The 19368-nt window shown below is 39.0% G+C and overlaps 1 protein-coding gene across 1 annotated transcript in view; it reads left to right on the top strand.

The window, feature by feature from the left end:
* The first annotated feature begins 12327 nt into the window (after window positions 1–12327).
* Window positions 12328–19368, top strand: part of TRIM69 (tripartite motif containing 69) — a 60846-nt gene continuing 53805 nt past the window's right edge. The window contains exon 1 of the mRNA XM_037835415.1: window positions 12328–12430. Within this exon, the coding sequence (XP_037691343.1) occupies window positions 12428–12430 (3 nt within the window). The 5' untranslated portion in view covers window positions 12328–12427. The remainder of the gene's footprint in view (window positions 12431–19368) is intronic.

Raw genomic sequence — 19368 nt, 5'->3', positions numbered from 1 at the left:
AGAACTAGCACTAGAAAAGAAGATTAGGGCCACATTATGACTACTTGAGTGTGCTATGTTGCAGAGGTTTGGATTTTCTTCTACAAGTGCTAAATAAAGGCTCTTGAGAAGAGTCTCCTGAGAAGGATTCTTAAAGATTCAGCATGATCCCTGTGGCAGCAGAAGATACTGTTTAAAAGCTGGAAAAAAATGTGGCAGTGGAATTAGGAAGGAAAGATTCTGGTGTTGGTTTTCTTCTATAAGTGGAATTGTATGATGTGTATGAGAAAAAATAATTAAGTAACCTTGGTCTGAGAAATTTCATGCTGCACTGATGCTCTCCTGCCCTTGGAAGTCTAACAGTTTAGGTATAGCCCAGCCAGCATCACTGTGTATGCTAAAAGGCAGCTGTGGAAGATTTTTGGAGATAGTTGTTGGTCTGAGGCAGCAATAATAGGAGTTCAGAGGGGCAGATGTGGCAGTTCAGATTTAGCTTTCAGGTAGCTATTTGGAAAAGTGGAAGTTCATTTGGTCAGAGTGGAAATGGGATTGGGTGAGGTAGACAACCAAACGTATCTACTTGGTATCTGATCTAGCTTTAGGCTAAGCCTCACAAGTTTTGTAAACCAATGTTAGTTGCAGTAACAATAACAATAATAATAGCTAGTGCTGTTTAATGGATGCTATGTGCCAGGTGCTATTAAATATTTTACATACATCATCTCATTTAATTCTCACAATAAACCTATGAGGTAATTATTATCATCCCTATTTTATACATGACCCAATTGAGGTTTGGAAAAGAAAAGTAACTTTGGATTTTTACTTTGGTCTTATTTTTATTAATTACATGGGAAAACTTAGTCTCTTCGGTCTCCTAGACATTGCTGTCTATGCCCCCCCCATACCACTTTGTTATTAAATAGGGAAATAAAGACTTGAAATGCCACTTTGTGAAGAGTAGGACTTGTTGCTATATAGGATTTGGAGTCAAAGAGTTTTAGAGGTGGAAGGGGTTCTCAGGAATTCACATTTTACAGATAGAGGAACTGATGCCCAAAGGTTTCTCAGTGCTCTGGTGGGAGTATTCTCCTCCATGGGCTAAAAACTCGAGAATATGCAGATTCCAGGATTTAGTATAATCATATATACTAACGTAAAACATTTTGGCCAACAACAAAAATATTCAAGATAAAATGAAATTAATATTTTTACTTAGGGACATAGTTTCTGGGTGGTCACTAACCATAACATAGCCATTTATTTGACAAGGAATTTGATTCAACAAATGCCATGTACTGTCAAGTTAACAAGACACAGCACTACCCTGCAGTTGTTCACAACCTAGCGGAGGAACAGAAATGCAATCAAACAGTTAAAAACCATGTACAATGATCTAGGGTGCCTTAGAAATGTGTAGAACAGATGTTCTCAACTGGAAGATGATTTTGCACCCCAACAGATATTTGGTAATGTCTGAAGACATTTTTGATTGTCATGACTAGGAGGTTTCTGGTAGGTAGAGGTTGGGGCGCTGTTAAACATCCCACAATGCATGGGCCAGCCCACCACAAATTATCTGGCCAAAAAACGTCAACAGGGCCGAGGCTGAAAAACTCCAGTATAGAGGGATCAAAATATTTCTTTAGGGGATGGGGGTGGGAGTAACATTTACGGATGGTTACGGAGGAGTTTACTGAAGAAATAATAATTGGGGCAGAAGGGACAATGTGCAAAGCCACAGAAGCATGGCATATTTAGGTAATTCCAAACAATGGGGGAAAGGTTGTGAGAGTTAAGGCTGGACAGCTAGGCAGAAGCTAGACGTTTAAGAAAATATACTGATTTAAGGGAATTACTGTAAGAAAAACTCTTTGGCTCCGTATGGCTCTTCATAGGTGACTCAAGAGCCTAGTCTGGGTACCTATTTCTGTTAGCTAAAACTCCTGAAGAAAACTGTGTGAAACGAGACTTTTCTTATCCTTGTTCTTTATGGCCTATAGTTTTCCAGGCCTCTGTTACTTTCTCAGAGAGTGAGTAAGTCAGGGGCTGCCTCAATGGAATGTGAGCTCACTGAGGTGAAATAACTCTCCATTAAAGCCACTCAGTTGGTGCCTCAATGCTGTGATGAGATTGTGATGAGATTGTGAGGGTGAGGTGGTTATTTCTCATGCATTAAGCTTATAGGCGGGATGATGATGTTGCTTATTTCCTCTTTCATAGAGCACCTACTCCAACGACGAGCATCTGAACCTTAGTATCAGACTACTATTCGAATCGAAATGAGTTGCCCTCCATCGCGGGATGGAGAACATCTTCTTGACCAAAAGGGGGATGTGAAAGGAAATGAAATAAGCTTCAGTGGCAGAGAGATTCCAAAACGAGCCGAGAGGTCACTCTGGTGGGCACTCTTATGCACACTTTAGACAACCCTTTTTAGGTTCTAAAGAATTGGGGTAGCTGGTGGTGGATACCTGAAACTATCAAACTACAACCCAGAACCCATGAATCTCGAAGACAGTTGTATAAAAATGTAGCTTATGAGGGGTGACAATGGGATTGGGAAAGCCATAAGGACCACACTCCACTTTGTCTAGTTTAGGGATGGATGAGTAGAAAAATAGGGGAAGGAAACAAACAGACAAAGGTACCCAGTGTTCTTTTTTACTTCAATTGCTCTTTTTCACTTTAATTATTATTCTTGTTATTTTTGTGTGTGTGCTAATGAAGGTGTCAGGGATTGATTTAGGTGATGAATGTACCACTATGTAATGGTACTGTGAACAATTGAATGTACGATTTGTTTTGTATGACTGTGTGGTATGTGAATATATCTCAATAATATGAAGATTAAAAAAAAAAAAAAAAAAAAAGAAATGAGTTGCCCTCTCCCCACTCCAAAAAAGGGTGGGCAGGTAAGCCATTCCAGTCAGGGTTTATCTTTCTCTTAAGCAAGTGATGATCAAAGCAACTGACAAACTGTCACGGAATCTGCCAGACCTCACTCTGACCCTGCCCCTTTTCCTCAGCTCCTGAACTTTCCCCCTCCTTCTGCCATGGTCTCAGCTCATTCCTAGAAAATGAACAGGCCCCCGGACTCACGGTCTGAGCCATCCTGAGCCTGCTGAGCTCTGAGCCAAGTGCCTACCTCTGCCCCCTGGTGGCCTGGTCATTGAGCTTCATGGAGGTGAGTTACCCTTTTCTAACTCAGCAGGTTTTCCAGGCATAGAGTGGAAAACTGGATCACAAAAGGGAGCATGGATTTTGGAGCCTGAAAGGGAATTCAGGGAAATATTTAATTTGTACCAGCTTCTATACTCCATACTCTCTTCAGGCCCAGGAATAATTGAGAAATTAGTTCAGAAAGTCTTGTAGGAAAGTAATGAAATCCACCACAGATTTTTGAGAAAAATTAAAGTAAATGCTATAAAAACTGAATTTCCCTACTAAGCTATTAGTTTTAGATTGAAAAACATGATGTGTAATTTAGTTTTCTCCTTATAGAATCAATTTTGATATTTCATATTTAAAGCAGAGTTGATTTTCACAGGAGATAAACATTTTAAATTGAATTCTTTTAAAATATTTTTAAAGATAAAGTAAGTTGGATTCTTCTGAATTTAGCGGTTTATATATCATCAGGTAAAATAAAATATTTACTACAATAAAGTTGAAAAAAAACCCTAATAAAATTCACTGACAAGAAATTTTGACACATGGGCCCTTGTTTTCTGAGTCATCATTATTTCAAATTTTTGTAAAGCATAATTTAATTATATGTATATTAATCATTAAGATTTCCCCTCCCACAGGACCTTTCATTTGCTCTTACTTCTCTATGTCCTTAGCAGAAGAAGCAAAAAGCTTTTTATAATTTTTGTTTATAATTTCTAGAGGAAAAAATAAATGCTATTGGCTATAGCTACTACATTCTCATTCCTTTAAGACCAGGTCAGAAAATAAAGACATTTTTCCATGCTAGTAAAAACACTGTGCAACGGTGAGCTTCCCATTATTTCAAATGTTCAAACAGAGGCTGAAAAGGAGTGCATTAAATAACTTAAGATCTTTTCAACTCCAAGAAGCTATGAGAAATCAACAAGTTCAGAATTTTTCCTTCTTATGTGAAAATAACAGGACACTGGAAGCATGAGTTTGTCTTGCTCTTTTGTTTGAGCTGGCTGTGCCATATGGTTTGCCCTCTATAGAGGATTTGTTTTTTTCTTGCTCTTAAAGTTAATTTTTCAGAAAATCTACCCACTGAAGTTTTTAAAATTACTCTGGAGGAATAAAGGCTGAAAAGCAACAAAGTATGTCCTCTTAAATATTTTATTACCTCTAATTTCAAAAATTCACAATCTAAAACTTCTCGGGGAAAAAAAAAGATCTCTGGGACTAAGTAGCTCTCCTGCAAGTCTCAAGGATTTCACTGCTCCACCCCTTGCATTTTCTCTGTGTTCTGAGCATGTGTGTGGTAAGTAGAAGAGAGGATGTGCTTTCTTAAAATGATTCCTCAGGCCAAGGACTTTGTAAGGGTGAATGTCAATCCCTGATTTGAACTTTCTGCTGGTCTGGGTTACTCCTCCCTTTGCCTTAGGCTATACTTCCCCTAAAGGGGGCTGGCAGTGGGTGTGATTTATTAAAAAATTTCAAGGTAGAGAAATCTCCGAATCTCCTTTGGTCTTTAGCTCTATCATCTCTCACACTAGAGCAGTGAGAACTTGTTCTAGCTATTTTGCCTCACAAATTTGATCCACTTAATAAATGCAATTCCACAAAATGCACATATATATATTATAATTGTACTAATAACTATAGTCTGTAGTTTACATTAGGGTTCACTGTTTGTGTTGTACAGTCCAATGGTTTTTTTAAAAAATATTTTTATGCCCTTAACATATATACCATCTAAAATTTACCCTTTTAGCCACATTCAAATATGTAATTCAGTGCTGTTAATTATATTTACAATGTCATGCTACCATCACCATGATCATTACTAAAAGTTATTGATGAAGAATAAGGCATGAACATCAACTGTAAAACAGGAGTAAATAAAAGGTAGGAATATTGAAAAGTGAGAAGTTATGAAAGATCATTGTAGAAAACGGAACAAGCCAAATAAAAAATTATGGTAGGATTACCAGGTAGTGTTCAGTGCCCATTTAAATTTAGCAATCAAAATTTGTAGTGAAATCTGTGCAGTTACATAATTCTTTTTCTCCAACTGTACTCAACTTTATGGGTACAGGTGTAGAGAGAGCAGATGGTTGAGTTCCTTTAGAATCAGGGTCAATAATCAGCAGTCATCCTTTAATACTCAATGTGTCTAAATTAAGTTCTTGGCAGCTCTTTCTTTTCTGTCTACAGAAGTTAGAGGTTAGATGCAGATTTTTAGCTCAAATTATAACATGATGCTGGTTGTTCACCTCCTCTGTAACCAGCTTTTGCCTACATTTTTGGCCTACAGCATCACTATGGCTTCTGTATTATCAAGCCCATTTTACTGATGCAGAAACTGAATATTAAGAGTGCTTAAGTAAACCTTAAGTAAATGATAATGTCAAGAGGCAAATTTAGATCTGTTTATCTCCTACCATCAAAGTAATTTAATTGTAATAATGAAAGGAATTAAAGCAAAAAAGAAAAGGGAAAAAAGGGAAAGCTATGTTTGTGTATGTGTTTATGTATGTTCTAATTAAAGGCAAGGCACTTTTGTTTTTCATTGGCCATTTTTTTCCTAGTGGTATTATAAAATTGAGTGAAACATGACATGTATTCTCTTTTTTTAGCTGTATACAATCAGCAATTAAGTGTGCACTCTTGGAAACCTTGCTCTCATAGCTCCTTATCACCGTAAGAGAAGTGTGAGATGGAGGTTCAAGCAAGGCACAGTGCAGGGGATATGGTGGAGGTAGTCCTTATAGGATTTTCTGTTTTTTTTTTAAAGCAATTTTTACAATTCAATTTTATTGAGATATATTCAAACATACCATACAATCACCCACAGTCTACAATCAGTTGTTCATGGCACCATTATATAGTTGTGCATTCATCACAATTTTTTAACATTTTCATTACCACACTGTTCTAGTTTGCTAATGTTGCAGAATGCAAAACACCAGAGATGGATTGGCTTTTATAAAAAGGGGGTTTATTTGGCTACACAGTTACAGTCTTAAGGCCATAAAGTATCCAAGGTAACACATCAGTAATCGGGTACCTTCACTGGAGGATGGCCAATGGCGTCTGGAAAACCTCTGTTAGCTGGGAAGGCACGTGACTGGTGTCTGCTCCAAAGTTCTGGTTTCAAAATGGCTTTCTCTCAGGACGTTCCTCTCTAGCAAGCTTGCTTCTCTTCAAAATGTCACTCACAGCTGCACTGAGTTCCGTCTCTTTGAGTCAGCTCATTTATATGGCTCCAATGATCAAGTCCCACCCTGAATGGGTGGGGCCATGCCTCCATGGGAATATCTCATCAGAGTCATCACCCACAGCTGGGTGGGGCAAATTCCAAGCAAATCTAATCAGCACCAAAACGTCTGCCCCACAAGACTACATCAAAGATAATGGCGTTTGGGGGACACAATACATTCAAACTGGCACACACACACACAAAAGAATAAATAAAAATTAAAGTAAAAAAGAACACCCAAAACATCACATCCCCCCAATCTCTCCCTATTATTCATTTACTTTTTGTCCTCATTTTTCTATTCATCTGTCCATACAGTGTATAAAGGGAGTGGATTTCTCAGTAGAAACCATAGAGACAAGAAGGCAATGGTATGATATATTTAAGATACCGAAAAAGAAAAACTGCCAATCAAGAATTATATATCTGGCAAAACTGTCCTTCAAAAATGAGGAAGAGTTTAAAATATTCTCAAACAGACGCTAAGAGAGTTTGTGAACAAGATACCTCCTTTACAGGATATACTAAAGGGAGCACTACAGGCAGATAGGAAAAGACAGGACAGAGAGGTTTGGAAAAGATTGTAGAAATGAAGACTATCAGTAAGGGTAAAAAGAGAGAGGGAAAAAATAAAAATAAAGTAAATATGACCTATAAAATCCAAAAGACAGGTAGACATTAGACATTATGTTGAGTCAAATTACCCAGAAACAAAAGGATGGATACTGTATGGTCTCACTAATATGGACTAACAATGATGAGTGAAATTTGAGAGTTGAGAACACAGGTTATCAGGAGATAGAAAGAGGTTAGAGATCAGGCACTTGATACTGAAGGAGTACAGAAGGTTCAACAGGTGGAATGTGCTGGTTTGCAGCTGTTATTTACCCCAGAAAAAGCCGTGTTATTTAAATCCATTTCTGTGGGTGTAGACCTGTTGTGGGTGGATATTTTGGTTAAGTTATTTCAACTGAGATGTGACCCATCCCATTTGAGGTGGGTCTTAATCCTCTTACTGGAGTCCTTTATGAGAGGATAAAGGACAGAAAAAGCCAAGAGAGCGCAGAGAAAGAAAAGCCCCAGAGAAGCAAGCAAGGACCCACAAAAGCTCAAAGAGCCACTGAAGCCAGAAGCTGAAAGAAAGACCAGTAGACACCAGCCATATGCCTTCCCCTGTGACAGAGGTGTCCCAGATGCCAGTAGCCTTTCTTCAGAGAAGGTATCCTCATGTTGATGCCTTAATTTGGACATTTTCACGGCCTTAGAATTGTGACTTGTAAGCTAATAAATCCCCATTGTTAAAAGCCAGTCCATTTCTGGTATACTGCATTTCGGCAGCCTTAGCAAACTGAAACACCCTTATTGGCCTAAAATACAATATTCTCTATACTTGCATATTTCCTGATGGGTATAATTTTCTGTGTTTAATCTTCTAAGTACATATTGAGAGGAAAAAAGAATAAACAAATTTTCTCTCTTCACTTCCACAAAATTGACCAGTCAGCCTAATACAGAAAATAGAGTAATCTTTTCAAAAATCTTTTGTTATCTTTAATTAATGTGACTTATACAAATCATTCATATGTAAAAAGATGGTATATTTAAAAATTTCAGTGTACTGCATCCCCTGTGGGAATCAGTTTGACAATTCTTCAAAAAGTTAAATATACAGTTACCACATAACCCAGAATTGAAAACAGAAACTCAAACAGATACTTGTTCACAGGAGCGTTATTCACAATATCCAAAAGATAGACAACCCAAATGCCCAACAACTGATAAGCAGATAAACAAAATGTGGTGTGTATACATACACACACACACATTTATGTATATATGTATGTGTGTGTATATATATTCAATGGAACATTATTCAGCCACTAAAAAGATACGAAGTTCTGATGCATACTACAACATGGATGAACCTCAAAAATATTATGCTAAGTTAAAGAAGCCAAAGACAAAAAAAACAAATATTCTATGATTCCACTTATATGAAATATCTACAATAAGCAAATTGAGAAAGACAGAGAGTAGATTAGAGGTTACCAGGGACTGGAGGGAAGGAGAAATGGGGACTCACTGCTTAATGGTGAAGAATTTCTGTTTGGGATGATGAAAGATTGATGATGGTTGCACAACATTGTGAATATAATTAATGCCACTGAATTGCACACTTCAAAGTGTTTATAATATCACATGTAATGTTATATATATTTTACCATGATAAAATTTTAAGAATATGTTGGCATAAAGAGAACTGTTCTGGTTTGCTAGTGCTGCCATTAGGCAAAATATCAGAAACGGATTGGCTTCTATAAAGGGGGTTTATCTAGTGTGCCGGTGTGAATGTATTGTGTCCCCCAAATGCCATTATCTTTGTGGTCTTGTTGGACAGACGTTTTTGGTGCTGGTTAGATTTGCTTGGAATGTGCCCCACTCAGCTGTGGGTAATAATTTTGATGAGCTGTTCCCATGGAGGTGTGGCCCCGCCCATTCGGGGTGGGCCTTGATCAGTGGAGCCATATAAATGAACTGACTGAGACATAGAAAACTCAGGGAGCGCAGCTGGGAGTGATGTTTGAAGAGGAGCAAGCTTGCTAGAGAGGAACGTCCTGGGAGAAAGCCGTTTTGAGGCCGGAGCTTTGGAGCAGACGCCAGCTGCCTTCCCAGCTAACAGAGGTTTTCCGGACGCCATTGGCCATCCTCCAGTGAAGGTACCTGATTGCTGAGGTGTTACCTTGGATGCTTTGTGGCCTTAAGACTGTAACTGTGTAGTGAAATAAACCCATTTTATAAAAGCCTATCCATCTCTGGTGTTTTGCATTCTGCAGCATTAGCAAACTAGAACATCTAATTACAAAGTTACAGTCTTAAGGCCATAAGGTGTCCAGGGTAAGGCATCAACAATAGTGTAACTTCACTGAAGGATGGCCGATGGCATCTGGAACAACTCTGTCATCTGGGAAGGCACAGGCATGTGGCTGGCTATGCTTCGGGGTTCTGGTTTCAAAATGGCTTTCTCCCAGGATGTGTCTCTCTAGGCTTCTGGGGTGTTCTTTTAGTTCCTTCCAAGCGAACTCTGGACTAGCAAAAGTCTACTTTCAACGGCTATCCCCAAAATGTCTCTCTAAGCTGCTATAGCATCTGGGCCCATGTGGCGTGGCTCTTTTTAAAGTACTCCAGAGATCCAATTAAGACCCATTCTGAATGGGTGAGGCAACGCCTCCATGGAAATAATCCAATGAAAGTTCTCACCCACAGTTAACTGAGTCATATCTCCATGGAAACATTGACTCAATAAGCTCCAATATATTCAACACTAATATGTCTGATCCCACAAGATTGCATCAAAGAACACGGCATTTTGGGGGACATAATACATCCAAACCACCACAAGAACTATGGGAAATAAGATTAGAAATATCAGTTTGCAACAAAATGTTGAGAATTCTGAATCCTGGGGCCCTTTTAAAAAAACACAAAACTTATTTTGGTAGGCTATAGACAGCAACAGATTTTGGAGGCAGAGGGTTATTATGAACTAGACTTTGCAATTGATTAGATGGTAGAAAAAGGAGAAAAGAAGAAAACACTCAAAAATAATTCAGATTTTGAAAATGAGAGATTGATGGTGCAATAAATAGAAATAAAGCAGTCAAGAGAAGGAACTAATTTAAGGAGAAAAATGAGTTCTGGTTCAGTCATGTTGATTTTCAAGGAGCCAGTCTAGGGCTCAGAAATGCAGGCTCCGAGATGCAGATTTGGGAGTCACTTCAATAGAGTTTGCACATGAAGTCATGGGAATGAATGAAGCACTTGGAAAGAAGAGAGTAAATAACTAGAAGAGAACTGAAGACAGACCATGGAGATTACTTATATCTAAGAGAGTAAGAAGAGGAAGAGAAACCAGTCAAGACAGACTGTTTAAGGTCAGAGGTAGGAGAACTACGACAGTGTAGCACTGCAAGGGCCAAAGGCGAGACATAAGCCAAGGAAGATGAAGATTGATAGTAAATCATTAAATGTTAGTAAACATATGTTAGTATTGAGCAAACTCCACGGTGAGCTTTAAGAAAACAGTTTCAACAGAATACTGGAGAAGAGTTGATTACAGGGAGTTAATAATTCTGTTACAAGAAGCAGAAATTCAGACAAGTTACTTTAAAAGAGGTAACCACTTACTGTGAGGACAAACATCCATTCTTCTAACTCATTTTTAGAGCCCCTACTATGGCAAGGCATTGTGCTCAGCCTAGGAATCCAGGAAGAGCCAAAGGACAGTGCTGTTCTTAATGTAATGCAGCCATTCTCCCATTTGTTTCTATAGTTCCTGTCTCTACTTATTCATTCTCTAACCACTATCTTTTTTTTTTTTTAATCTTTTCTGCTTTCTGTTTGACATTCAGCTCTTAGATTCTGTTTCTTTCTAACTCTCCTTGCCATGACCCTTCAAATCCCAAACTATACCTCATGGCAATCTTTAAACTTTTGGTCATACTGTCAATTTTCTGATTCTCTCCCTGTTTCCAGATTCAAATTCATGAGAGGCTCTGATTTTCCCACATCATCTTTTTGCATTAGTTCACATCTTGGGTTGCTGGACAGCCTATGGAATGGGTCAAAAGCCCACTCATGTTTTAACTGGCTGTGGCTGAGTCAGGGGGTAGAGGCTGCATGGTGTGTGTAAGTCTGTCCTTTAGAATAGACTATGGGAATGGCAGATATTGTGATTAACACTTTTAGTAACTTTTAAGGATAAAAATTCAGAATTGAAAGGAATAGACTATAGTATTTTCTATCACCCTGCCTAATACTGACTTTGAGTCCCCTTTCCTGTGAGCTGGAGAGAAATTGTCATTGTTAGACAGAGGAACCCATACTGATAACTGCTGAATGTCCATTACTCAATCAGGTCAAGATCATGTATTAAGGACATACTGAAATACCATCACCCCCTTCATACACACACACACACACACACACACACACACACACACACACCACACATTTTTCCAAATACACAGAAATGTCAGATAAAGCATAAAAAATAGTTTAAGCTCTGGTTGTTAAATGATGGAATGAAAAGTCATTTTTTTTTCCTTCTCTCAGAAACTGATCCTTCTTTTACTAAAAACCACAAGGAAAATGATAAATAGACCAAAAGAACCTCTATTTTCAATGAAACTAGAGACATCTGTAAACCTCAACTACAACGTAAGAGGAAGGACTGCCAAACATAGGGAAAGTCAAATAGGAGTGCGATAGAGGATGCCCAGACTGCAGACTCAGACAAAGCTAGAGGGACATAAGCACTAAAGGAAGTGCCCCATCCTGAGGGGCAAAACCCACAAGGCCTGTTTAGAACAATAAGGATAGACAAGCAGCCTGAAAAAAGGAGCTTCCCAACACCTGTTTATCACAGATTCAAGATATAGGGAAGGTGGCTGTGTGTGGTGCAGGTAAGGACCCTGAAAATAGCCACTCCCTCGCACACCTCCTTCCTCGGATCTGCCTCCGAGTCTCCACCACTGTGGGTCCCCTCAGACGTCGAAGAAGATCTAACTGCAGCCATGAGCAGCAATGAGTGCTTCAAGTGTGGACAATCTGGCCACTGGGCCCAGAAAAGCCCTGCTGGAGGAAGCTGTGGTCATGGAATGAGAAACCATGGGAGAGGTTTCCAGTTTGTTTCTTCATCTCTTCCAGACATATGTTATCACTGTGGTGAGTCTGGTCATCTTGCCAAGGATTGTGATCTTCAAGAGGATGCCTGCTATAACTGTGGGAGAGGTGGTCATATTGCCAAGGACTGCAAGGAGCCCAAGAGGGAGCGAAAGCAGTGCTGCTACCACTGTGGCAAACCAGGCCATCTGGCCTGTGACTATGACCACATGGATGAGCAAAAGTGCTATTCTTGTGGAGAAGTTGGACACATTCAAAAAGACTGCACCAAAGCGAAGTGCTATAGGTGTGGTGAAACTAGTCATGTAGCCATCAACTGCAGCAAGACAAGTAAAGTCATCTGTTACCATTATGGTGAGTCCGGGCAACTTGGACGGGAATGCACAATTGAGGCTACGGCTTAAATATTTTCCTTTGTTGCCCCTCCTTTCTCTGTTTGATGGCTGTATTATTTTCTCTGAATCCTCTTCACTGGCCAAAGGTTGGCAGATAAAGGCTACTCCCAGGCCAGTGAGTTTTACTTGCCATATACAAGGAGGAAAGGAGTGGAAAAAAATAGACTTTCTGCATTTAACTACAAAAAAAAGTTTATGTTTAGTTTGGTAGAGGTGTTATGTATCATGCTTTGTTAAAGAACCCCCTTTCCACACCTGTGATGAATAGGGACTAATGAATGGGAAGAATTGAGTTAAACCAGTAAGCCCATTCTGGGTTTCTTGACTATGTTCCCATGTAGGAGGTAAAACCAATTCTGGAAATGTCTATGAACTTCCTTAAGTAACTTTAATTTCAGCATAATGATGGCCTTGGATTGTGTGACCTCAGTAGCTATTAAATAACACCAAGTAACATCTGTATCAGGCCCTCCATAGAGCAAACAGTTGAGTGGGAGTAAACAAAATAAAAAGACAAACATGCGTGTTAAAGGCTGTGCAAGACAGAAATCGAGATAAAAGCCTAAAAGTAACAACTTCATCACAGCATTGATACTGGATATACAGATGGTGATGGCAAAGGTTTAGAACATATTTTTTCAAAGACTAAATCTAAAACCTAGAGTAAACATTGGTGCTCAGAGTTAGTATAATTTGGAGCTATTCAGGAATTGCAGAGAAATGCATTTTCACAGAAATCAAGATGTTATTTTTGTATACTATATCACTTAGATGACTTTGTTTCATTTGCTATAATCAGTTTTTAAAAGTCACATGGAAAAAGCAACTGAAGTCTGTTCTGGTTTGTTAATGCTGCCGTTATGCAAAATACCAGAAATCAATCAATACGTTCCAACCTAATCAACACTAATATGTCTCCCCCACAAGATTGCATTCAAGAATATGGCTTTTTCTGGGGGACATAATATATATAAACCAGCACATTCCACCCCCTGGACCCCAGAAAAACATATTCTGTCAAAATACAAAATAGATTCATCCCATCACAATATAAAAAAAAAAAACTTAAATCATTTCAGTAACAATATGTAAGTACAAGATCCCATCAAAATCAGTTACAAGCGTAGTCTGTCCTAAAGCAAAACTTCCCTCTTGCTGTGGACCTGTGACACCTAGAACAAGTTATCTGCTTCCAATATACAAAGAAGGGACATTCACAGGATAAACATTCCCATTGCCATAAGGAGAAACAGTAAGGAAAACAGGGTTTAAGGGACCAAAACAGTTCCTAAAACCCGCAGGGCAAACTTCATTAGATTTCAAAGTCTGAGAGTCATTCACAGAATGACAGTGCATCCTTGGGGCTTCAGACAGCAGCTTTCCCACACTTTTTCAAGGGCCTTTGCAGCAGCCCTTTTCTCTCCAAATGCTGGAGCGAGTGCTCCAACAAATTCACACATTGGGGAGATCACCTTCTTCTCGGCCCCACCCTCCTCAAACATCGGGGTGCCACCCAGACTCTGCCTCTCCAGGGCAAAGGCTCTCCCCAATCTGGGGCAAAGGCTCTCCCCTCTCTGAACAGTGGGGTGGTGGCCAGGATCTCCCCAATCCCCAGAAAACATGCTCCACCCTCTCTGACGCCTGGGGTGACAGCACTCTTCCTGAGCAAAGAGGCGGAAGGCCTGCCCTCGACCTCCAGGGCAAACTCACCTTTTCCATGTGCCTGGGTTGTTCTGCAGCTTTTTCCCGAGGTTTCTTGACTTTAGACCTTACTTTCCATGATTCTGTCCTTGAAGAAATTTTTCCTTCAATTTGTTCCTTTTCCATTCCCTCCAGTCCAGACCGTCAGTGGTTCCGTCTATACAGATGTTGCAAAAATCTCGTTGGCCTGGCATGAAGCACACAGGGGTCAAAACCATCAGACAATAGGACTTTCTACAAATCCTTTCTGGATATTTCTACCTCCAATCCCGGCTTGTACTGAAATGAGTGTTGGGTTCCATGTTTGGTTAAATCCTCATGTGGGGTTGTAGCCTCTGGTGTCTCACTTTCTGGAAGCCCAGAATTTTCTAAACTATCAGTTTCTGGTTTCTTTGTACCCAAGAGTTCATTTCTCTGTCCTCTCGCATTTTACTATAAGCTGCAAGGAAAAGCTTATCTCTGTCTTCTCGCATTTTACTATAAGCTGCAAGAAAAAGCCAGGCCACACTTTTGATATTTAGTGTTGAAATCTCTTCAGCTAAGTATACCAGCTTGTTGCTCTCAAATTCTGCCTTCCATCTGATACCAGGACACAATTTTGCCAAATTCTCTGCCACTTTAAAACAAGGATTGCCTTCCTTCCAGTTTGCAATGACACATTCATCATTTCTGCTCAAGGCCTCATCAGAATTATCTTTAGAGTCCATATTTCCACAGTCTCTTCAAAGCCATCTAGGCCTTTTCTATCAAGCTCCTCAAAATTCTTCCAGAATCTTCCCCTTACCCATTTAAAAAGCCATTCCAACATGTTTGGTATTTGCAAACACAGCAGCACTCCACTTCTCTGATACCAAAATCTGTTCTGGTTTGCTAATGCTGCCGTTATGCAAAATACCAGAAATGGATTAGTTTTTATAAAAGAGGGTTTATTTGGTTACAAAGTTACAGTCTTAAGGCCATAAAGTGTCCAAGGTAAGGCATCAACAATAGGGTACCTTCACTGAAGGATGGCCACTGGCGTCCTGAAAACCTTTTAGCTCTGAAGGCACATGGCTGGCGTCTTCTTGCTCCCAGGTTGTGTTTCAAAATGGCATTCTCCAAAATGTTGCTCTTGGGGCGTTTTGTCCTCTCTTAGCTGCAGCTCCTCTTCAAACTGTCACTCTCAGTTGCTCTGAGGTCCTTCTGTCTGTGAACTCCTTTATACGACTCCAGTGATCCAATTAACACCCACCCTGAATGGGCGGGGTAACATCTCCATGGAAATTATCCAATCAAAGGTCTTGCCTACAGTTGATTGAGTCACATGTCCATGGAAACAATCAATAGGTTCCAACCTAATCAACACTAATATGTCTGCCCCCACAAGACTGCATCAAAGAATATGGCTTTTTCTGCGGGACATAATACATATAAACCAGCACAAGTCCTAGAAAATAGAAATGTAATTTTAAACTATCCAATAAAGCTGGAGGAGGAAGGGGAGTTTGACTAAATTATTCCTGTTTGTTTCAAATTTTCAGTAATGGATATAGTGCAAAATGCCATATTAAAGAGGGGAATGTGGAGAACTGGAAAAAAAAGATATAGGGAAGGTGAAGTTGAACAAGAATAATTAAGTCATATTTGTGGGAAGCAGTCTGTTAGGAGGTAGAGTGGAGGAGACAGACTGCATTGTAAACATCCCTCCATTGCTGAACACAGGGAAAAGTAAGGGCTATAAGAGTTCATGCAAACACTGTTTAATAAAGAAAACTTCCAACACGGTCCTGCCTCCGACCTCATACAAACCTCTCGCAAACAGCTGATTCAGGAATAACTCACCTCATTCAAAGATGCCTAAAGAAATTAAAAAAACAAAGGAGCATCTGTAAAACAAGAATGGGAGAAAATGTCCAGGAAAAGCACAGAGAACTATGGAGTTAGAAATTTGAAAGAGAAATTAAGAGAATTGGAGACTACAATGAGAAGCTCTGATTGTTGTCTGAAAGGCGTTTTCAGAAAAAATTGACTAGGGAGAGGGGTAGAGAGGTAATATTCAAAGAGAAAATGGCTATATTAGATCCAGAGAGCAAGACTCACATTGGGGAGATCAGATATACGGGATAAGGAACACAGGCTGTGTGGGAAATTATGGAGCAAAAGTGTAGGGACTTGGGACATTATTCATCCAAAAAAAAGGAAATGAAGTTCTGATATATGTTACAACATGGATGAATCTTGAAAACATTATGCCACATGAAATAAAGCCAGACACAAAAGTACAAATATTACATGATTTCACTTATGTGAAGTATGTAGATTAAGCAAATTCATAGCAACATGAAACAGATTAAGAGGTAACCAGGGACTGGGAGGAGGAGGAATGGGAATTTATTGCCTAATGGGTACAGAGTTCCTGTTTGGGGTGATGAATAAGTTTTGGTAATGGATGGTGGTGATGGTAACATAGCACTGGAAATACAGTAATTCTGACTGAATTGTTTAATCTTAAAATGGTTAAAATGGCAAATTAAAATTTTAAAAAAATTAAAAAGGTCTAGGACTCAAGCCAAAGCATTTGGAAAGAAAGAGGTCAGAATCTAGGAATGGGATGAGAGCAACAAAGTAGTCATTGACGAGAATGCAATTTGATCATGAAGCAAAGGATTTTTAGCCATGTTCCCCTGGCTAGAATAGATTGAGTATGAGTGGCTCTAAACCCATAAATAGAAGCAAATACAAACTTCTAACTGGGAATGGGGGATTAGGAATGAGGAGAAAAGCTGTTTTAGATATTCACATTCTCAAGGGAGGACACAGCAGATGGAGATAGCTCTGGCCTTAGGCTTAGAATTCTTTGAATTCTCTTGACGCTACCACTGATTAGAGTGTTAGAGCAAGTTCGTACACCTCTGAGTTTGAGTTTCCCTTTAAGAGCAGGAGGCAGGCCTTGGACCAACCTTTGGGAATTCTATGTCTGAAAGAATTTTCTGTCTATATTAGTTATAAATTTTTCAATTTTCAGAGGGAAATGACATAGAAACAGAAATATAGTATATATACATTTAATATTTCTTTTTTACCCATAATAATGTTCCTCACTTTTGTTTGCATTAGACCCGATCTTTCAAGTCCTATCTCAGACCTCCCTCCTAGAAGTTCCCCTGATACACCCCTTGATCAAAGATCAGAGGTCCATCTATTATGGCTCCCCAAAACATACTTATCTCCATCATACCAATTATCCTCCTACTTTAAGGAGCCTCATTTCAGTCCCTGTTTTTATTTTTCTGGATCATTGCTTGTCAGCTTTAGCATGTAGGGGAGTATTAGGATACATGATACAAGTCATGGTGTATGCTGAGAGCAATGGATACTGGCACCTGAAAGTTCTGGGAGGTGGGGCATGGTCATTCCAGGAATTATGGCAGAAAACTTTGCAGAAAGCAGAGCCCAGAATCCTCAATCCTGGGTAGTCAAAGATGATGACAAAAGCTGTTACACAGCTAGGTCAGAAAAGATCCATTACACAGCTAAGTTAGACAAGCCCCATAAAGCACCTGAGTTCTAGAAAAAGTGTAGTCTATGAGATGAAGCTGCAGACTTGTTTTCAGGCAGACCAAGCCCTCCCTGGTTTCAGAACCCAGACAGGCCCAACCCATGACTGGTGCTTAGATGAAATGGGATGAGGGCAAGTGGGATAGGACAGGAGGGAAGTACCACCCTTGTCAAAAACCAGTTGGGCTTAGATATGTGGGTTTATCCCTGACTTCTCTTTTCTATTCCATTGATCTATATGTCTGTCCTTATGTCAGCACTATACTGTTTTGATTAGCTTTGTGGTTAGTTTTGAAATCAGGAAATATGAGTTCTCCAATTTTGTTTTTCTTGTCAAGATTCTTTTGGTTATTCAGGTTCCCTTGAAATTCAGAATTTTTTGTATATAGGAACATGTCATCTGCAAACTGAGAAAGTTTTACTTCTTTCCTTTTATTTCTTTTTCTTACCTAATTGCTCTGGCAAGAACTTACAGTACAGTGTTGAATAACAGTGGTGACAGTGGGGATCCTTATTTTCTTCCTGATATTAGAGGGAAAGCTTTCAGTCTTTCCATCATTGAGTATGATGTGAGTTTTTCATAGGTGCCCCTTATCACATTGAGGAAGCTTTCTTCTCTTCCTAGTTTTCTAAGTATTTTTCAGGATGTTTTTGGCTATTCAAGTCCTCTTACCTTTCCAAATAAATTTGATAATTAGCTTTTTCCATTCCTGCAAAGTAGGCTGTTAGAATTTTGATTGGTATTGCATTGAATCTATAGATCAATTTTGGTAGAATTGACATCTTAATGATGTTTAGCCTTCTAGCCCATGAACATAGAATGTCTTTCCATTTATTTAGGTCTGCTTTGATTTCTTTTAGCAATGTTTTGTAGTTTTCTGTGTACAGGTCCTTTACATCCATGGTTAACTTTACTCCTAGATATTTCATTCTTCTAGATGCTATTGTAAGTGAAATTTTTCTCTTGATTACCTCTTGTGACAGCTCATTACTAGTGTATAGAAACACTACTGACTTTTGCATGATGATTTTGTATTCTGCCACTTTGCTAAACTTGTTTATTAGCTCTAGTAGCTTTGTCATTGCTTTTTGGGGTCTAAATATTGGATCAGATCATCTGCAAATAGTGAAAGTTTTATTTCTTACTTTCCAATTTCTTTCCTAATTGCTGTAATTAGAACTTCTATACTATGTTGGCTAACAGTGGTGACAGTGGGCATCCTTGTCTTATTCTTAGTCTTAAAGGGAAAGCTTTCAGTCTCCACTGAGTATGATGTTAGCTCTGGTGTTTTCATATATGCCCTTTATCATGTTGAGGAAGTTTCCTTCAATTCCTATATTTTGAAGTGTTTTTATCAAGAAAGGATGCCGGATTTTGTCAAATGCCTTTTCTGCAACAATAGAGATGGTAATTTCCTCAATTCTGTTAATGTGGTGTATTACATTTATTGATTTTCTTACGTTGAACCACCTTTGCATACCAGGAATAAATCCCATTTGATCATGGTGTATAATTCTTTTAATACACTGCTGGATTTGATTTGCTAGTATTTTGTTGAGGATTTTTGCTCTATATTCACAAGAGATATTGGTCTGTAATTTTCTTTTTTCTGTTATCTTTTTCAGACTTTGGTCTTGTAGAATCAATTATGGAGTATT

This window comes from Choloepus didactylus, chromosome 4 (assembly GCF_015220235.1).
Source record: "Choloepus didactylus isolate mChoDid1 chromosome 4, mChoDid1.pri, whole genome shotgun sequence".
Lineage (NCBI taxonomy): Eukaryota > Metazoa > Chordata > Mammalia > Pilosa > Megalonychidae > Choloepus > Choloepus didactylus.
Note: the sequence above shows the minus strand (reverse complement) of the source record. Positions and strands in the feature narration are given on the sequence as shown.